The 15,705-nt window shown below is 43.3% G+C and overlaps 1 protein-coding gene and 1 long non-coding RNA gene across 5 annotated transcripts in view; one reads left to right on the forward strand and one right to left on the reverse strand.

Moving 5' to 3' along the window:
• LOC311049671 overlaps positions 1-15,705 on the reverse strand; it is a 331,395-nt gene that overhangs the window by 100,513 nt on the left and 215,177 nt on the right. The window lies entirely within an intron of this gene.
• The window catches only part of grm2b (glutamate receptor, metabotropic 2b), a gene marked incomplete at its 3' end in the record, with an annotated part of 50,741 nt that continues 38,177 nt past the window's right edge, over positions 3,142-15,705 (forward strand). For 2 of the 4 annotated variants that reach the window (XM_084063409.1, XM_084063410.1), the window contains exons 1-2: positions 3,205-3,286; positions 4,568-4,863. In XM_084063409.1, the coding sequence (XP_083919535.1) occupies positions 4,609-4,863 (255 nt within the window). In that variant the 5' untranslated portion in view covers positions 3,205-3,286; positions 4,568-4,608. Of the gene's footprint in view, positions 3,287-4,567; positions 4,864-15,705 lie in introns of all 4 variants that reach the window. The other 2 variants (XM_084063408.1, XM_084063407.1) reach the window with 2 other exon arrangements.

The raw sequence follows: 15,705 nt of genomic DNA on the forward strand, positions 1-15,705 counted from the left end.
AAGCAAAGATTTGTGTTAGAAATGTCTGCAAAAAAATAATAAAAATAAAACATTTGCACACATTTTCTTAATTTTTCAAAAATAGCAGATCTACAAGCTCGTAGCGCGGCACTCGTACTGTAGAGCTTGTAGATCTGCTATTTTTGAATAGCCCAAAGAAATAAAAAAATGACAGAGATGCGTTCCCGGATTGAATGGGTTAAAGTGAGCAGTATAAAAGTTACAGATAATGCAATCCCTCTGTCAGATATACTCTCGCAACAACGTAAGATTTTTGGATCACGCATAAAGGGAAAACCTGCTCTGATTTCAGAAAGCTGAGCTATAGAAAACAAGTTGATGAATGTGAGTTTTCAAATGTCTCACCCACCTACCTCTTACTGTAGTGTAGTCGAAATCTGCTAACTGTATGGTCTGTCTATTAGGCTGATAGACAGATACTCATTTTCACATTCAAACATTGAATGAATGATTTAGTGAATATCATAATATCCGCCAGTTTGGCAGGCGGAGATTATGTGTGTGTGTGTGTGTGTGTGTGTGTGCGTGCGTGCGTGCGTGCGTGCGTGCGTGTGTCTCTGTGTCTGACTGTGTCTGACTGTGCGCAGCTAATCTTGCAAACTACTGGACCAATCAGTGTCAAACCTTGCCTGAATGCAGTCAGTAGGCCAAGGAAGACTCGGTCTCATGGTGGCGCCGTACCAGGCTGCTTTTGGCCTATAGACTCTAAAGCGTAGGTTGCAAAATCTAAATGCATTTTTTCCTAGACTCCCCGGATCATGATGTCCCTATAGGCCATGCCCATTTCTGCCTAAAACACATTTCATTAATCACAACAGCAACATCCAATCATCTCCAAATTGAATCACATGTTGAACTTCATTATTCAGTTTGGGCTATTTTCCATTTCTCACCACAGCTTCATTGGGTCTTGATGGCTGCAACCCACAACAACACATGTGCCCTAGTCGACACATTCTCACTCCCAAGACATTAAACGGGTGACTTCTTAGGATGGATGTCCCAAGAAGACAAACGTTTGACTGGAAGAGGGGGCAAAAACGGCACATGTTGACTAGGGGGGATATGAGATATCTCGATTCTACATTAACTCGAACGGCGCTGAGTCGGCTTAAGTGAACTTCATACCGTTCGGCACAGCGACTCGCGGTGCCTTATGTAACTCAAATCCGCTTTAGACGGCGAACCTCTGTCGTTTTAATTCTTTTGTAGCAGACCCTTTTACTGTACGTCTTGGGTTTGACTGAGGTGCGGAAGTGCCCGGGACGCCACCGTTTGGTCACATTTGTCCCAAGAAGTCACGCTATGAATTTTGGGGTGTGAGAGTGTGTTGTTGGGGTAGTAGGCAACTCAGCCTGGCGGAGATATGTGCTCTGCGGAACGACCTCTTCCTACAGTAGTTCAATTTCGTGGACATTTTGAGCATCATCTGTATCATTTAAGCATGTATTTATGTATTCCTCCTATTGTAACTCTGGCACAGTCACATATACAGGTTATCTTATAACAGAACAACAATATAGAAAAATACCATGAATAAATGAGTTTAAATGCAGACCCAGAGGTTTTTGAGCAGAGCAAATAGGATAAATGTTTTCACAGTTACGTTTTCACATATTTTTCATGTAGGTTCCTGTGTAAATCACATTTCCTGTGTACAAAGATGCACATGATAAGATAACCCTTGAGCGCGTCTTGTTACTGTGAATGACTGCATGAAATATTCAAGGATGTGAAGAAAAAAAATGTTTCAAGCTTTAAATGAGACATCACATAATGTAGATGGTGGGTATTCCCTAGGTAAGGAGGGTTACCATGGAAACATGGTGGGTAAAATCAACAGGGCTTGGCCAGCAGAATGGTAGGCAGGGAAACTATCACTGTCGGGTGGAAAACCTGTTTGTCCAAAACGGTTCCTTTTCATTATTATCTTTCAAAAATACATTTACTGTAAATACAAGCTACAAGCTCACATTGTTAGCTGCTGTTTTCACTACTTTTGCGTGACACTCTTGTATGACGAAGTGGGACGTTACGAAAAAACATAAAAAGTTGAAATATGGAGATGAGGTTTCTGCCCGACAAAAACGGTATATGCTCATATAGATTAATATCATGCTGAGGTCACAGCATTACATCTACAGGGCTGCAGCCATTGATTTTCTTCATAGCGGATGAGTGAAGTGTGACTGGAGACCTACATTGTTCATTCACGTAGTATTTTTCTATAGGAGAGTGGAGACGTCAATCCTGGTGAGACGATAGCCGCTGAGCGGACATGTTCATTGATTGATTGTTTACGTAAGGTGGCAGCGATGAATAGCGAGTGAGTGAGTCATAGGAGTGAGTTTCATAAGAAGGGCTTCCACGCTCATGCGTAATGAATGCTCTGTGGTGTGACAAGCGTAACGACCGGGCCAAAATAGCAGTTCTATAAGCTCGCATTCATGAGCTGTGAAACGAGTTGGCAGCAACTTGTTTCATAGCTTATGTTTGATTGTTATTTTTTAATCATTATTTTGTTCATCATTAGCAAAGACTATACATTAACTACAGCAACAGCTCCCAACCTTTTCGGCAGCCTTTTGGCTGCCAATCAATCAATCAATCAATCAATCAATCAATCAATCAATCAATCAATCAATCCTGTGTTCCAGCTTGGATTAATAGAACTAATATAGTAGCCTATATAAGCTCCTACTTATCGGTGTCACAATAAAAAGCGTAGTTGAAAGGATTTATCTTTTGTATATACTAATGTTATATTATATAACATCTTTGTGTTTTGTCAATTACTTGTAATATCCTCACCACCAACCAGTAGACCCCAGCCTACGTTGGGAATCGCTGATCTACATTAAACAACTTCCAAAACATGACACATAATTCTTCATTCATCTCTCCTTCTCTCTACTACACCCAGGTTCAACGATCAACGATGCAGAGGACATTAAGAGAAGAGTTCAAAGCCGTCTGCCTCCAGACCCTCTAAAGTTCTGCCTCTCTACTTCGACCAGCCTGACCACTGTTACCTGAGCTGGGACCATGCTGGGTGCAGGCCATCACCCCAGGGTGCTGCTGGCCACCACAGCCTGCTGGTGGTCCTTCCACACTCTGCTGTTGTTACACATGCTGTTCCCCGGAGTGCTGCCCAGCATCCCCCGGCTGCCCCCTGCAGCCAAGAGGGAGATCATCATCGACGGAGACCTGATCATCGGAGGCTTGTTCCCGGTGCACGAGAAAGGCGAAGGGACCGAGGACTGCGGTAAGAAAAGGGCCAGGGGTTCTCAAACTCAAGGAGGACCCCCAAATAAATAAGCATTTGGCCACAGACCCCCATTTGCGAGGGACCCCTCATAAAACATTTGTGTTGCTAAAATGTTTCAAAAATATTTCAGATTTAAAAAAAAAAAACATTTTTTTTGGGGGAAAATAGCAGATCTACAAGCTCACAATGCATCGCATCGTGGCGCATTGTGAGCTTGTAGATCTACTATTTTCAAAAATATTACATTTTTAGGGTTAAAGTAGTTAACCTGCTTTTGATGATATATCAATCGTAATTTGCTGGGGACCCCCCGGACCCCACTTTGAGAACCACTGAGATTATTTTTTGTTGATTCTGATTCCCGTTCTTCTGCGTATTGATTCTGGTTCTTATCGATTCCCCGTTTTGGTTCCATAATACAGTGGTTCTCAAACATTTCCATCGATCAAGGACCCCCAGATTGATTTGGCCGTGAACCCAAAATGAGTTCCATTTGAAAAGAATGTGTGTCAGGGACTTTTGAAAGAAAAAAAAAGAGTTGCCGATCTACATGGGTGATGTGATGCGTTGTGAACCTGTAGATTGACTAAAGTGGTACAACTGTTTTTGATGCTATGTTAACAATGTTCTTTTGGCTGGGGACCCCCTGAAACCCCCTCAAAGACCCCTGGGGATCTCCGGACCCCACTTTGAGAACCACTGCCATATTTCACCCAGCTGATGGCTGCTAAGGTGGTCATATTGAGTGCTCGGTGGGGGAGCAGCTAGGGGTTAATATACTGGACCCGGCGCTCGGGTGTCAGCGGCGCAATGTTAAAGTACCTGCCCACCACCGTAGAGTCTAGGGGCTCGAATCCGACTTTGCCGAGCGTCTATACGAACACAATTCGCCCGTGTTCGGGGGAGGGAAGCCGGGAGGGGGAGGGTGATATCATAGTATGTATTCCTACGGGCTGGGCGGCACCTTGTCAGCAGGGAGTGTTGGGCGAGACGAGTAGGACGAAGGCTCTAGTCTATACGCCCCCCCGGTGGGGTCTCCTCAATGGAAGGTGAGCCAGTAGGATACAGCAGCAGTGACAACACGCAGGAATGTGTGTGGGGGAGGAATTCATTGGTAAAACGACTAAATTGGGGGATAAAAAGGGGTATAAAGCAGCAACAACAACAAAAACTGGACCCTTAAATTATTAGGATTTTATCAGTTCCAATTCTTATGGGTGCCAAGCAATGTTGATTCGGTTCTTAAACTTGAATCCTAATTTTGATACCCAACCCTAGGTAAGATCAACGAGCAACGAGGGATCCAGAGACTAGAGGCCATGCTGCTGGCTCTGGACGAGATCAACTCCAGCGATCGCATCCTCCCGGGCCTCAAACTCGGAGCCCATATCCTGGACACGTGCTCCAAGGACACCTACGCTCTGGAACAGTCCCTGGAGTTCGTCAGAGCCTCGCTGACCAAGGTGCACGAGCCAGGCTTCATCTGCCCCGACGGGTCCAACCCCATCCAAAACGACGTGCCCCTGGCTATCTCTGGGGTGATCGGGGGATCCTACAGTGACGTCTCCATTCAGGTACTGAACATGTGCATGCTCACAACCAGCGGTGGACAGTAACAAAGTACATTTACTTGAGTTGCTGTACTAGGGTATGTCTTTTTTGAGTAATTGTATTTTTGGGTAGGACTTATGGCTTTCACTCCACTACATTTCAAAGACAAACATTGTACTTTTGACGCATTTCTAGGGAAAGACTTTACCACTTAAGGCGAATTTCAAGTATAGTGATATTTTTGGTACTTTTCACCTAGTCTTTTTCAAAGCATGTACTCCAGTACAAATTCGACAGAGAAATGTTCACTTGCAGTTTAGCAATATTTGACCAGGAGTATCTATACTTTGACTCAAGCACTGAGGTCGAGTACTTCCGTCCACCACTGCTCACAACCTTTTGCAACCTCAGGCCATTCCACACCAATGTTTTGCGATGCGACAAAGCCCTTCCAATAGAAAGCAACAAGTTGCAAAGGATTTCTTTACTTCATAGTGGACAGTTTTTATTTTCTGTTGCTGTTGGTAGTCATGGCGGCCAGTTCCCACTTGATGTTGTGTGGCAGTCCTGACTGCTCCAGACCATACTGAATAACCACTAGCTTGCATAACGTCTTCAGAGTAGGACTTAAATCTAAGATGTGCAGGTTGTCAGGTGTGTTCCGTCTTCCAAAGAGGATGATACGATCTCCCGCCATGCAACAGCACATACTATACATTGGACCCGGGCCTTTCCTCTTGGGTACAACCTTTGTCCAGGAGAAGGTTTCTGGATTAATTTTCCACAGATTGAAGAACAGGTCCGTTCCATATATGCCACCAAATATGTACAGCTCTCCATTGTAGGAAAAGGCTGAATGATCCACGACTTTTGGCAAAATCGGTGCAGAAGGCATGTTCAGCCAGCAGTTGGTCTCGGTGTCAAACACTCTGAGTACACGACACATGCGTTTGTAGTCAGTCTCAAATACAAACATCCGTGTCCCGATGATAGTGGTTGAACAACTTCCTGAATTAGGTAGTGGAGTACCTTTGGGGTTAATTAAAGACCAAACCATTGTGGTGGTGTCCAACTTGTAGATGTCATTAGTCCCCCATCCTCTATAGATATACATAACCTTCCCCAAGACACTGATTGGTGGTACCTGGTACTTGGCCTCTGGAACAGTCCCAAAAATCTTGGGCATGGACCATCTATGAGTGTTGACATCAAATGCATAAAGCACTTTGTAGTAGAATGACCTTCTACCCCGACCCCAGATGTAAACGATATCTTCTATCAGCACAGCAGAGTTCCCCAAGCATCCGGAGGGTATCTCAGGGGGACGTTCTCCTGTTCCAGTTGTCACAGGGGGCAACTTCATCCAGCGTAAAGACACTGTGTTGAAAACGTGCACAACAATCTGAGCATAACCGTCATCTCTGAAGGAGAACACCTTGTTCTCCACTGCAACAGACACCTGACATCTGGCCGATGGTCCATTCTGATGCACCGTCCAGCTGAACATTTCTCACAGTTGGATTAGTCAAGTCTTGCTCTTTTGTAATAAACAACTTGTTTTCAGAGGAAGTCGCTACGGGCAGTTGGACCTGCTGGCAAAAGTTGAGAAATTATGTTTTTATTGTCTGACAATTACTTTTAAAGTACATTGTTGTGATGATGACGTTATGATGTCATTGCGTGATGACGTCATTACGTAGAATACACAATGATGTTACTCCAACCAACTGTCGTCTGGAAGATGTCAACAGAACTTTAACATGTCAGCATGAACACATTAACCCCTGACGTACCTGTTATGTCATTATTTTTAGCGAGTGTTTGTCCCAGAATAGAGATGCTTGTGTTTAAGGGGTTAAGCCCCCCCAACAGCACCTCGGTGCCTCCCTTTCAGAAATATTGCTCCCAGCGCCCCCCCAATGTTCTCTGTACCAGGGTTGTACCACCCCGGTTGAGAAACAATAACTTGGATATTAAATGTGCATGCACTGCCACACATGCTCAACACATGTATAGTATGACTACACTATCACAGCCAGAAAACCTTTATTTTAATCCTGCATAGTAAGTACAGTATATTAGATTGAGTGTAGTGATGTCAATGTATTTTGATTGAGCCCTAAACCAGTGAAATGATATCATATTATCTTCTTTCTTTTTTTTACCCTCCACGTTCAGTAATTCATGATTGTAATTATTTCCAGTGCCTCCTGGGAGCCTGCAGCTTGATCACAAATTATTTATTTAGCCGTATCAGCCATTTTCTAAGAATCTTGCAAGGACCTGCAAATTTGGCTCTTTTATCTCCCGCCGAAAACATTTATATACTGTACATGTTCTTATATGTTTATGTGGTTGTGGGGGAGGTGGCATTTGAGTTTGTGCTTAGATGTGTGCATGTGAGAATTTGCGCGTGCACTCACACACACACACACACACACACACACACACACACACACACACACACACACACACACATACACATACACATACACACACACTCGCACTCGCGCTCGCGCACACGCACACGCACACGCACACACACACACACACACACACACACACACACACACACACACACTATACTGTATACTTGTGAGGACAGCAACATTTTTGGACGGCAATTTTACAAATTTATGAATTTATTTGACAGTTTTTGTCAATTTTAAGCCTAAACCTTAAGCTCCTTACACACCGGGGGCGATTTTTTCATGCGAATAATACCTTTTTTTTAAAAACCTTATAAAGTCAATGCAAGCTTCCATGGAGCGAAAGAGCGAAAAAGCGAAGTGAAAAAGCGCCTTTTAATTATTCGGAATGAGTCAGAATTTTGTGTATATTCGCATAATTGCCGGTGTGTAATGACCTTAACGCTGAATATAGCAGATCTATACCCTCAAAATGCGTCGCAGCGTGATGCGATGATGAGCTTGTAGATCAACTATTTTCGGTGCATGATATCGGCGCACACACAAATATTTTCCTACATAGGTGCAAGCCCAACTCCCCAAATATTCAATTCAATTAAATTCAAGGCGGCTTTATTGGCACAAGAAAACAATACGTTAACATTGCCAAAGCAAAGTGGAACAATACAACCAAAACAAAATATGTACAATTAAAAGGGAATAAAGACATGTGTAAACAGAGCTGTGTTACATTGCACGCACGCACGCACACACACACACACACACACACACACACACACACACACACACACACACACACACACACACACACACACACACACACACACACACACACACACACACTATTATGTAAATACACTCAGGTTGTTCATGCTGTGCAGACATCCCTTACATCCCCACCTTTTGTTGAAAGGACGGTGCAGCACTGAAGCCCAGCAGGCGGCAGGTCTGCTTTAGCGGGAATAATGACGCTCTTGGGAGACGTTATATGGTGAGGCTTTGCCATTCCCAGTCACTTTGTCAGCCATTTCTTCACTTCACTTCCGCCTCCTCGCAAAGCGGCTGACCTCTCACGGCGAGGAAGCGATGTATCTCCCCTCGCATGGCATGGATATAATATCGTGGCTGCCGCGGGAAAACCTCATCTGTCCAAAACCTTGTTCCTTTTTATTAATATAAAATAAGACTGACATGAAAATGCGGAAGACTTGAGCAGGCTCAAGTCTTCCGCAGACGATAGAAGCGCGCGCGTTTTAAATGCGGAAGTCTTGCAATCCCAGATTTAACCACCAGGCGGCGGCAGCTTCACTGTTCTGCCGTGGTTCTGGGGGCCTGGTTCAGAGTATGGGAAGCCATTTGCGACCCCTCATTGGCGGGCCTTTAGCCAATAGGGAGAAAAGGGAGGAAAGAAGAAAGTGAGAAAGTGACAACTAGTTGCAGCGTCTGTTTATTGACAGCTTGTTGCCTAGCTGTAAACATTTTAATGAAAATAGTCAAAATAGCCAATCTTCCTTGTTTTTTTCACTACTTTTGCTAGTAGGTCATTAATTTACGCAAAAACATAAAAATGTGATACAAGAAGATAGGTTTCTGCCTGACAGCAACAATACACAGTAATATACCATGATGCACTGGGACTGTGGGAGGCAGATGAAGAAGGCATGTGTTGATAATGAGCTAATTTACAATTTAGGCGTTTAGCAGACGCTCTTATCCAGAGCTAATTAGTGTGAGATCAGAATAAGCAGAGTAAGCATGAACTCTAGTCAATAAACAATAAGGCAAATAATCACATAAATAGAGTGCAGAGAGAACAGTGTTAGTGCAGTTAATTTATGTTAACTCTGGTTTATAACACCTGCATAAGATCCACGGCTCATTCACGAATACTGGTTCAGCTTACTGTAGGCTTCATATTATCACTGACGTACGGAAACCTATCCAAAACCGTTACGTTTCAGGAAATGGAAAACGGTTGTGAGCTTGTAGATCGGTTATTTTTTGAAAACATAATAGGGATGCCCGTTTGAAAGTGTTAGAGATAGCGTATCTACCCAATTGGCCCGTGTTCGGGAGGGGGGAAGCCGGGCAGGGAGGGTGATATTTGTCACTGAACGTACTCCTGTGGGCTGGGGTGGCACCTGTCAGCAGGGAGTGTCGGGCGGGAGGAGTAGGACGGATGGCTATACGTTCTTCCGGTGGGGGTTCCTCACTTGCAGGTGAGCCGGTATGATACACAGTGCCAGCCTTATCTCAAGCTTGTTGATCCCTGTGCCAGGATTTTGCTATTATCTTACCTTTTCAAGTGGTCACAGAGTGTTTGTCCTCAGTGTGATTGATCCCCTGATGGTTGCTAATCACAGAGGGTTTTCAGGTGTGGTTTCACAAATGTCAACGAGGTCATTGTGACCTTGTTGACATTTGTTGTCTGATGTTTGAAAGTGGCATACACTCAGAAATACAGTGTTTTTCACAGGAAAAATTAGATTTTTTTCTCAGTTTATTTTTGAACATTGAAGTGGATGGAGCAGCAACTTTTTGAATAGCGTTTTCTCCTAGTTCCTTTAAGATAAAAAAAATATATATATATATATATATGTATATATATATATATATATATATATATGTATATATATATATATATATATATATATATATATATATATATACATATATATATATATATATATATATATATATATATATATATATATATATATATATATATATATATATACATATATATATACATATATATATATATATACATATATATATATATATATATATATATATATATATATATATATATATATATATATATATATATATATATATATTTGTTTTTAATAGGTGACGTCAAAAGACGTCATTGGCACTGATGGCACACTGAAAACAGCTGTCAAAAGTCGTCATTGGCACTCAATGAGATACTGCAGTGACAACAGACGGAAATGTGTGTGGGGAGGAATTAATTTGCATAACGACTAAATTGTGGAGAAAAAGGGGTAAAAAAAAAGAGTTAGAGACGTACTATATGCAGGGTATTCAAGCCAGTTAGCCAGATAACTGCTAATTAATCTAGCTCAGTGTGTGAAAGCATAATCAAATGCACAGGGAAGCATTGTTAGATTCCTTGTTTTTGAATAATCATGGGTGTCTATAATGAGTCTATAATACAGCCATATGAGTGATGTCTTTTCAAGTGCCAGTAAACACAGGGCTTCCTCGTTGAGAGAGAGAGATGAATATCATGGATCCATTACCCGTTTGGCCTTTTAATTCAGTTTAATTGAATTGAATTTTATTACAGTGCCAAATCACAACAAGCGGCCTCAATACACTTTACATACAGAGCGCAGAGACACAACGTTTCCCCGCTGAGCAAGCATTTGGCGACGGCGGTGAGGAAAATCTCCCCCTTTTACCGGGAAGGAACCTTGAGCACAGCCAGTCTCCGGCTGAGCAGCCATCTGCCTCGACCACGTTGGTGTGAAAGAGAGAGAGAAAGAGAGAGAGAGAGAGAGAGAGAGAGAGAGAGAGAGAGAGAGAGGGAGAGATATAGAGAGAGATATAGGGAGAGAGGGAGAGAAGGAGAGAGAAGGAGGGCGGGAGAGAGGGGGAGACACAGAGATGGACAGCAGCAATAATAACATTAATATAAACTATAATGACGACAACAACAATAGCTACAATAACAGTCCACTCTACAGCCATATTCCATGGAAACTCCCGGGGGGAACTATAATCACAAACCATGGGAGCCTGTGAGACGAGAGAGCACAACAACCCCCAGGGGGAAGAAGTCCCCGGAAGCGGAGTTAGTGACATGCATTGATCGGGCATGAATGTGTGCAGATGGAGAGGAGAGGAGAGGGCATAGAATATGGAGAGGAGAGGAGAGGAGAAGAGAAGAGAAGAGAAGAGAAGAGAAGAGAAGAGAAGAGAAGAGAAGAGAAGAGAAGAGAAGAGAAGAGAAGAGAAGAGAAGAGAAGAGAAGAGAAGAGAAGAGAAGAGAAGAGAAGAGAAGAGAAGAGAAGGGAGGGGAGGGGAGGGGAGGGGAGGGGATGGAGAAGAAAGGAGAAGGTAGGAGGAGAAAGGATGTAGAGGAGAAAGGAGGAGGAGGAGGAGCTCTGTGTGCCATTGGGAAGTCACTTAAGCCTGTAAGCAGCATAGTGAAGGGCCAGTCCCAGACAAGCCAGGCAGGGTCAGCCCTAAGCTTCATCAAAAGTACATTTAAAAAAAAAAAAAAAACGTAGAGAGGGTGTCTGCTTAGTCACGCCACTGATAGTCTTGACAGGAGAGCTGCCGGCTTTCTGAGCGTGTCAACAGGACTGTGTGTATACCTCCCTGTGAGGGAGGCTTTTGGACACCATTTGCTGTCACAAAAGCTTTTGAAGAGACTCTTGTGACTCTTGTGGGTGTTTTTGGAAGGTTTTTGAATACACACTTACCGCTGTCACTAGACTCGTAAGGGTTTCCTTGGCTGTGGCCTTCTTCTGTTTCCCGGACTCATTCACTCCATGGGAGATTCCCATGGTGGGGGTTTTGTTAAAGGGGTGCACAGTGTTATACACTGTCTTTGTATCCCCCCCCTCCAAAAAAAAGGGGGAGGTAAAAAGTACTTGTTGGTGAAGAAGGACAGCCTCACAGCTGAATAGCAGCAGTGCCAGTGAGGTTCCTCAAAGGAGTTATAGTTTTCCCATCGGTGGGGAGCAAACGGGTCATGCCCGCTTGGCAGAGAGCTGTTCTACCTGGCTTGGAAGCAACCAGACCCTTGTATTGTCTGTCACAGGCAGTGGTGCACAGTGACAACGTGCACTTACTTGAAAACCGCAACAAACGTTTGAGAACTAACTGTAAAGGACCATAACCATGCGTCTACATGTTTACGTAATAAAGGACCATACCCATATGGTCTGGCATGTTTACTTATTAAAGGACCATACCCATATGGTCTGGCATGTTTACGTATTAAAGGACCATATCCATGGTCTGCTTGTTTACGTATTAAAGGACCATATCCATGGTCTGCTTGTTTACATCCTACTATAATTCTAGTAACCTGACGGTGGGTGGATGGGGTCCTGGGTCTCCGATCAAACTGCGCATACGTCGTGTTGCCAGGTTTCGCGAGAGAAACAAGCAACGAGGTCTATGAAAACGAGGCCAAACCAAACGAACCCTATACCACCAACATTGGCCCTACAGCGCTTACAGTACGCCGACATGGCAACACCGAGACCCCGCCCACTCTCTGACTGTCTACAATTCTTTCTGTGGAAAGTAAACACACCAGACGGCCCCGGCGCCGCGGCCGCCATTGAAATCAGCAGCTCGCTCGCTTCACACAGCTCACGCACAGTTACCTCCTAAATGCTGAAATAAGCACACATTTCGAACCAATGTGGTAATATTCTCACACAAACAAGCCCAACTTACATTTCTGTCCATTACAAATGTCACAAGACACGAAGGAGACGAGGCAGCGGCCCCGCGGAAGTCGCGGCCTAGCGCAAGCATAAGCCTCGCCTGGGAGTGGGGCCTTTACCCCAACATCGCCGCGCCGCCCGACGGATGTCGGCACGCTGCCACCCGCGACGTCCCGCGCCATGTAAACAAACTACCGGTTGTTGCTAATACTGTCTAAAGCATGTATGTGAATGCTTATATATATGCATATTACACGCAATTGAATAGCTTAGCACTTCCGGTCGTTCCTTCACAATAAAGGTTGCAATCAATTGAAAATAGCCGATCTACAAGCTCTCAATGCGTCGCGATACACACAATATACACATCTTTACAAAACAGCTGATCTACAAGCTCAAAACAACTCGCAAAGCCACACGTCCACCGTCAGGTTACTAGAATTATAGTAGGATACACACATGCCCGTGGAGAGGGGTGACCGCGGGCCGGGGGGGGGGGGGGGGGGGGGGGAGAAACCGCGCGACAGGACGTGCATTAACCCCAAATTTGCAACTGGGTAGCGTTAGCAATTAGCATGCGCCACGCTAATGTTAACCAACGCTGCTGTCGTCACTCAAACGGCTACGTCAAACATCTTATCAACAACCTGTATGAACGTTAGTGTGGTCAATGTCATCAATGCTAACTAATTAGCCCGTTGAACAGTGTTATTTTGGTGACTTTTGTGGATTTCTGTGATACAATGTCACGAGGTAGCATCTCAGAGTGTTATGTCACAGTCCGACTGAATAGCTTAGCACTTCCAGTCGTTCCTTCACAATAAAGGTTGCAACAAACTGAAAATAGCTGATCTAGAAGCTCACAACGCCTCGCGATGCGTTGTGAAAATAGGGAGATGGGGAGAGAGAGAGAGAGAGGGACGGAGAGAATACTCAAATACCTTGAGTAAAAATACTCCAGAGTACTCAACATGAGTAAAAATACTTAAAAGTACTGAAAAGTTGAAAAAAAGAGTAAAAATACTTAAAGATTGATGAAAACACTACAAATACCTAAAAGTTGATAAAAACAGTACAAATACCTAAAAGTTGATAAAAACAGTACAAATACTTAAAAATCTGTAAAAAAAACTTTAAAGCTAATAAAGTCATTATAAACACTTTCAAGTAAATACATTAAGTAACAATACTTACTTAACTACTACTACAAATACTCTTTTAGTACCGCCTCTTTTAGTACCGCCTCAATACCAGCTTCAATGCATTACTGAAATTACATTTATATGAAATACATCACAACACCCTCCTATAATATTAAAAAAAACAGCCGAAGGGGTCCGCCATGTTCCACAGGGGTGCGCGGGCCCCCAGGGGGTCCGGGGACACCCAGGAAAATAAAAAAGAAATGTTGAATTTTTTTCTTTTTTCTTTTTCACTTTTGGAATTTTTTGTCCCACGCTTTTGGTACCCCAAAATAGGGGGGCGCCACGACGGGGCGCGCGCGGGGGAGAAACCGCGCGACAGGACGTGCATTAACCCCAACTTTGCAACTACTTTCGCCTGCGCCCTTCACCGGGTATGGTCTAGTATTAATTAAAGGACCATATCCATGGTCTGGCTGTGAATCACGATTTAACTGACCATACTGTCCACCATTTTCCAAAGCATTTCCAGCCATCGGAATTAATTTCAGTACTGTATGCAAATCAACTTGCAGAGACTTGAAACTTGCCTGAGATAGGTGTTAAATATGCTAACAACATTTCTAGCAAGAAAGAAAGTCTCATTATTGTAGTGTTGTTATGCAAAGTGTGAATTGAAAACTCTAGCAGAAAATAACCCCCGGAGAAAAGACTGATTTTACAAACTAAATTCACTTCTTTAAATGCACAATGACGTTTAGCCAACGCTGACTCAATTATTCAGTAATGTTTTAATGAGAACATTTAAATAAACATGAAATCTAAAAATAGAGCCATTCATGGTAAAGTGGTCTATGTTTATGTAGGATATATTGTTCGACTGGTCTTTTAACTCATTATTACAGATGGAATTTGAACACGAGAAGAGCAATCAGTCAATACTCTTCTCGTCTGTATAAAAAGTGTGCAGTGAAGGTTTGCGGTTGTTTAAGAGTAGAGCCCGACCGATTTATTTTGTATGTATTCACTTTTTTTTCGTAGCTTTTTTACCCCAAATGTAGTTGTTATGCCAATTCATTCCTCCCCACACACATTTCTGTGTTGTCACAGAAATGTCCCCACCGGGAGAACGTAGAGCCTCCGTACCACTCCTCCCGCCCAACACTCCCTGCTGGGGAGTTCCCTCCCCTGAACACGGGCCATTTGTGTTCGTGTAGACGCTCGGCGAAGCGTGATGCACCATGGTGGATTGGAACCCACGACCTTTGCGTGGTGGCAGGCACTTTACCACTGCGAAAACGTATATATTTTTTGACACGTCATTACAATTGTCAAGATTTTCACAGATTTTCGAAAAGTTTATAACGTTTAATTTATTTATTTTTAAATAGCCGATCTACAAGCTCACAGCGATTTCTTTTTTGTATTGAATACTTTATTAACACTTTGTAAACAGTACAGCAGGTACAATTTAACAAGCTATGAAGGATAACACCAAAAAGCAGTGTGGGCTTGTTTCCATTCTGGTCCTATGTGTACTCAATTCATCATCAAGGCACACAATACAGTACAATACACATCGTGTGCCGCGATGCAACATGTTGTGAGCTTGTAGATCCGCTATTTTGGAAAATACATAAAAATAAGGCTTAATTATATTTGTTTAAAAGTCGGAACACCTCGGCTACATAGCTACCAATACCGATGTCAGCGGAAAAATCTAATAATGGCGATATGTAGCGTCCGGACCGTTATATCAGTCTAGCTCTATTTCCGCCATCAAGAAAGGTACTATACACGTGGATTCTATAACTCCATCACAATATAATTGACTGTGTCTGTCTGGCAATATGTGGATGTGT

Source organism: Gymnoscopelus microlampas (assembly GCF_963454915.1).
Source record: "Gymnoscopelus microlampas genome assembly, chromosome: 7".
Lineage (NCBI taxonomy): Eukaryota > Metazoa > Chordata > Actinopteri > Myctophiformes > Myctophidae > Gymnoscopelus > Gymnoscopelus microlampas.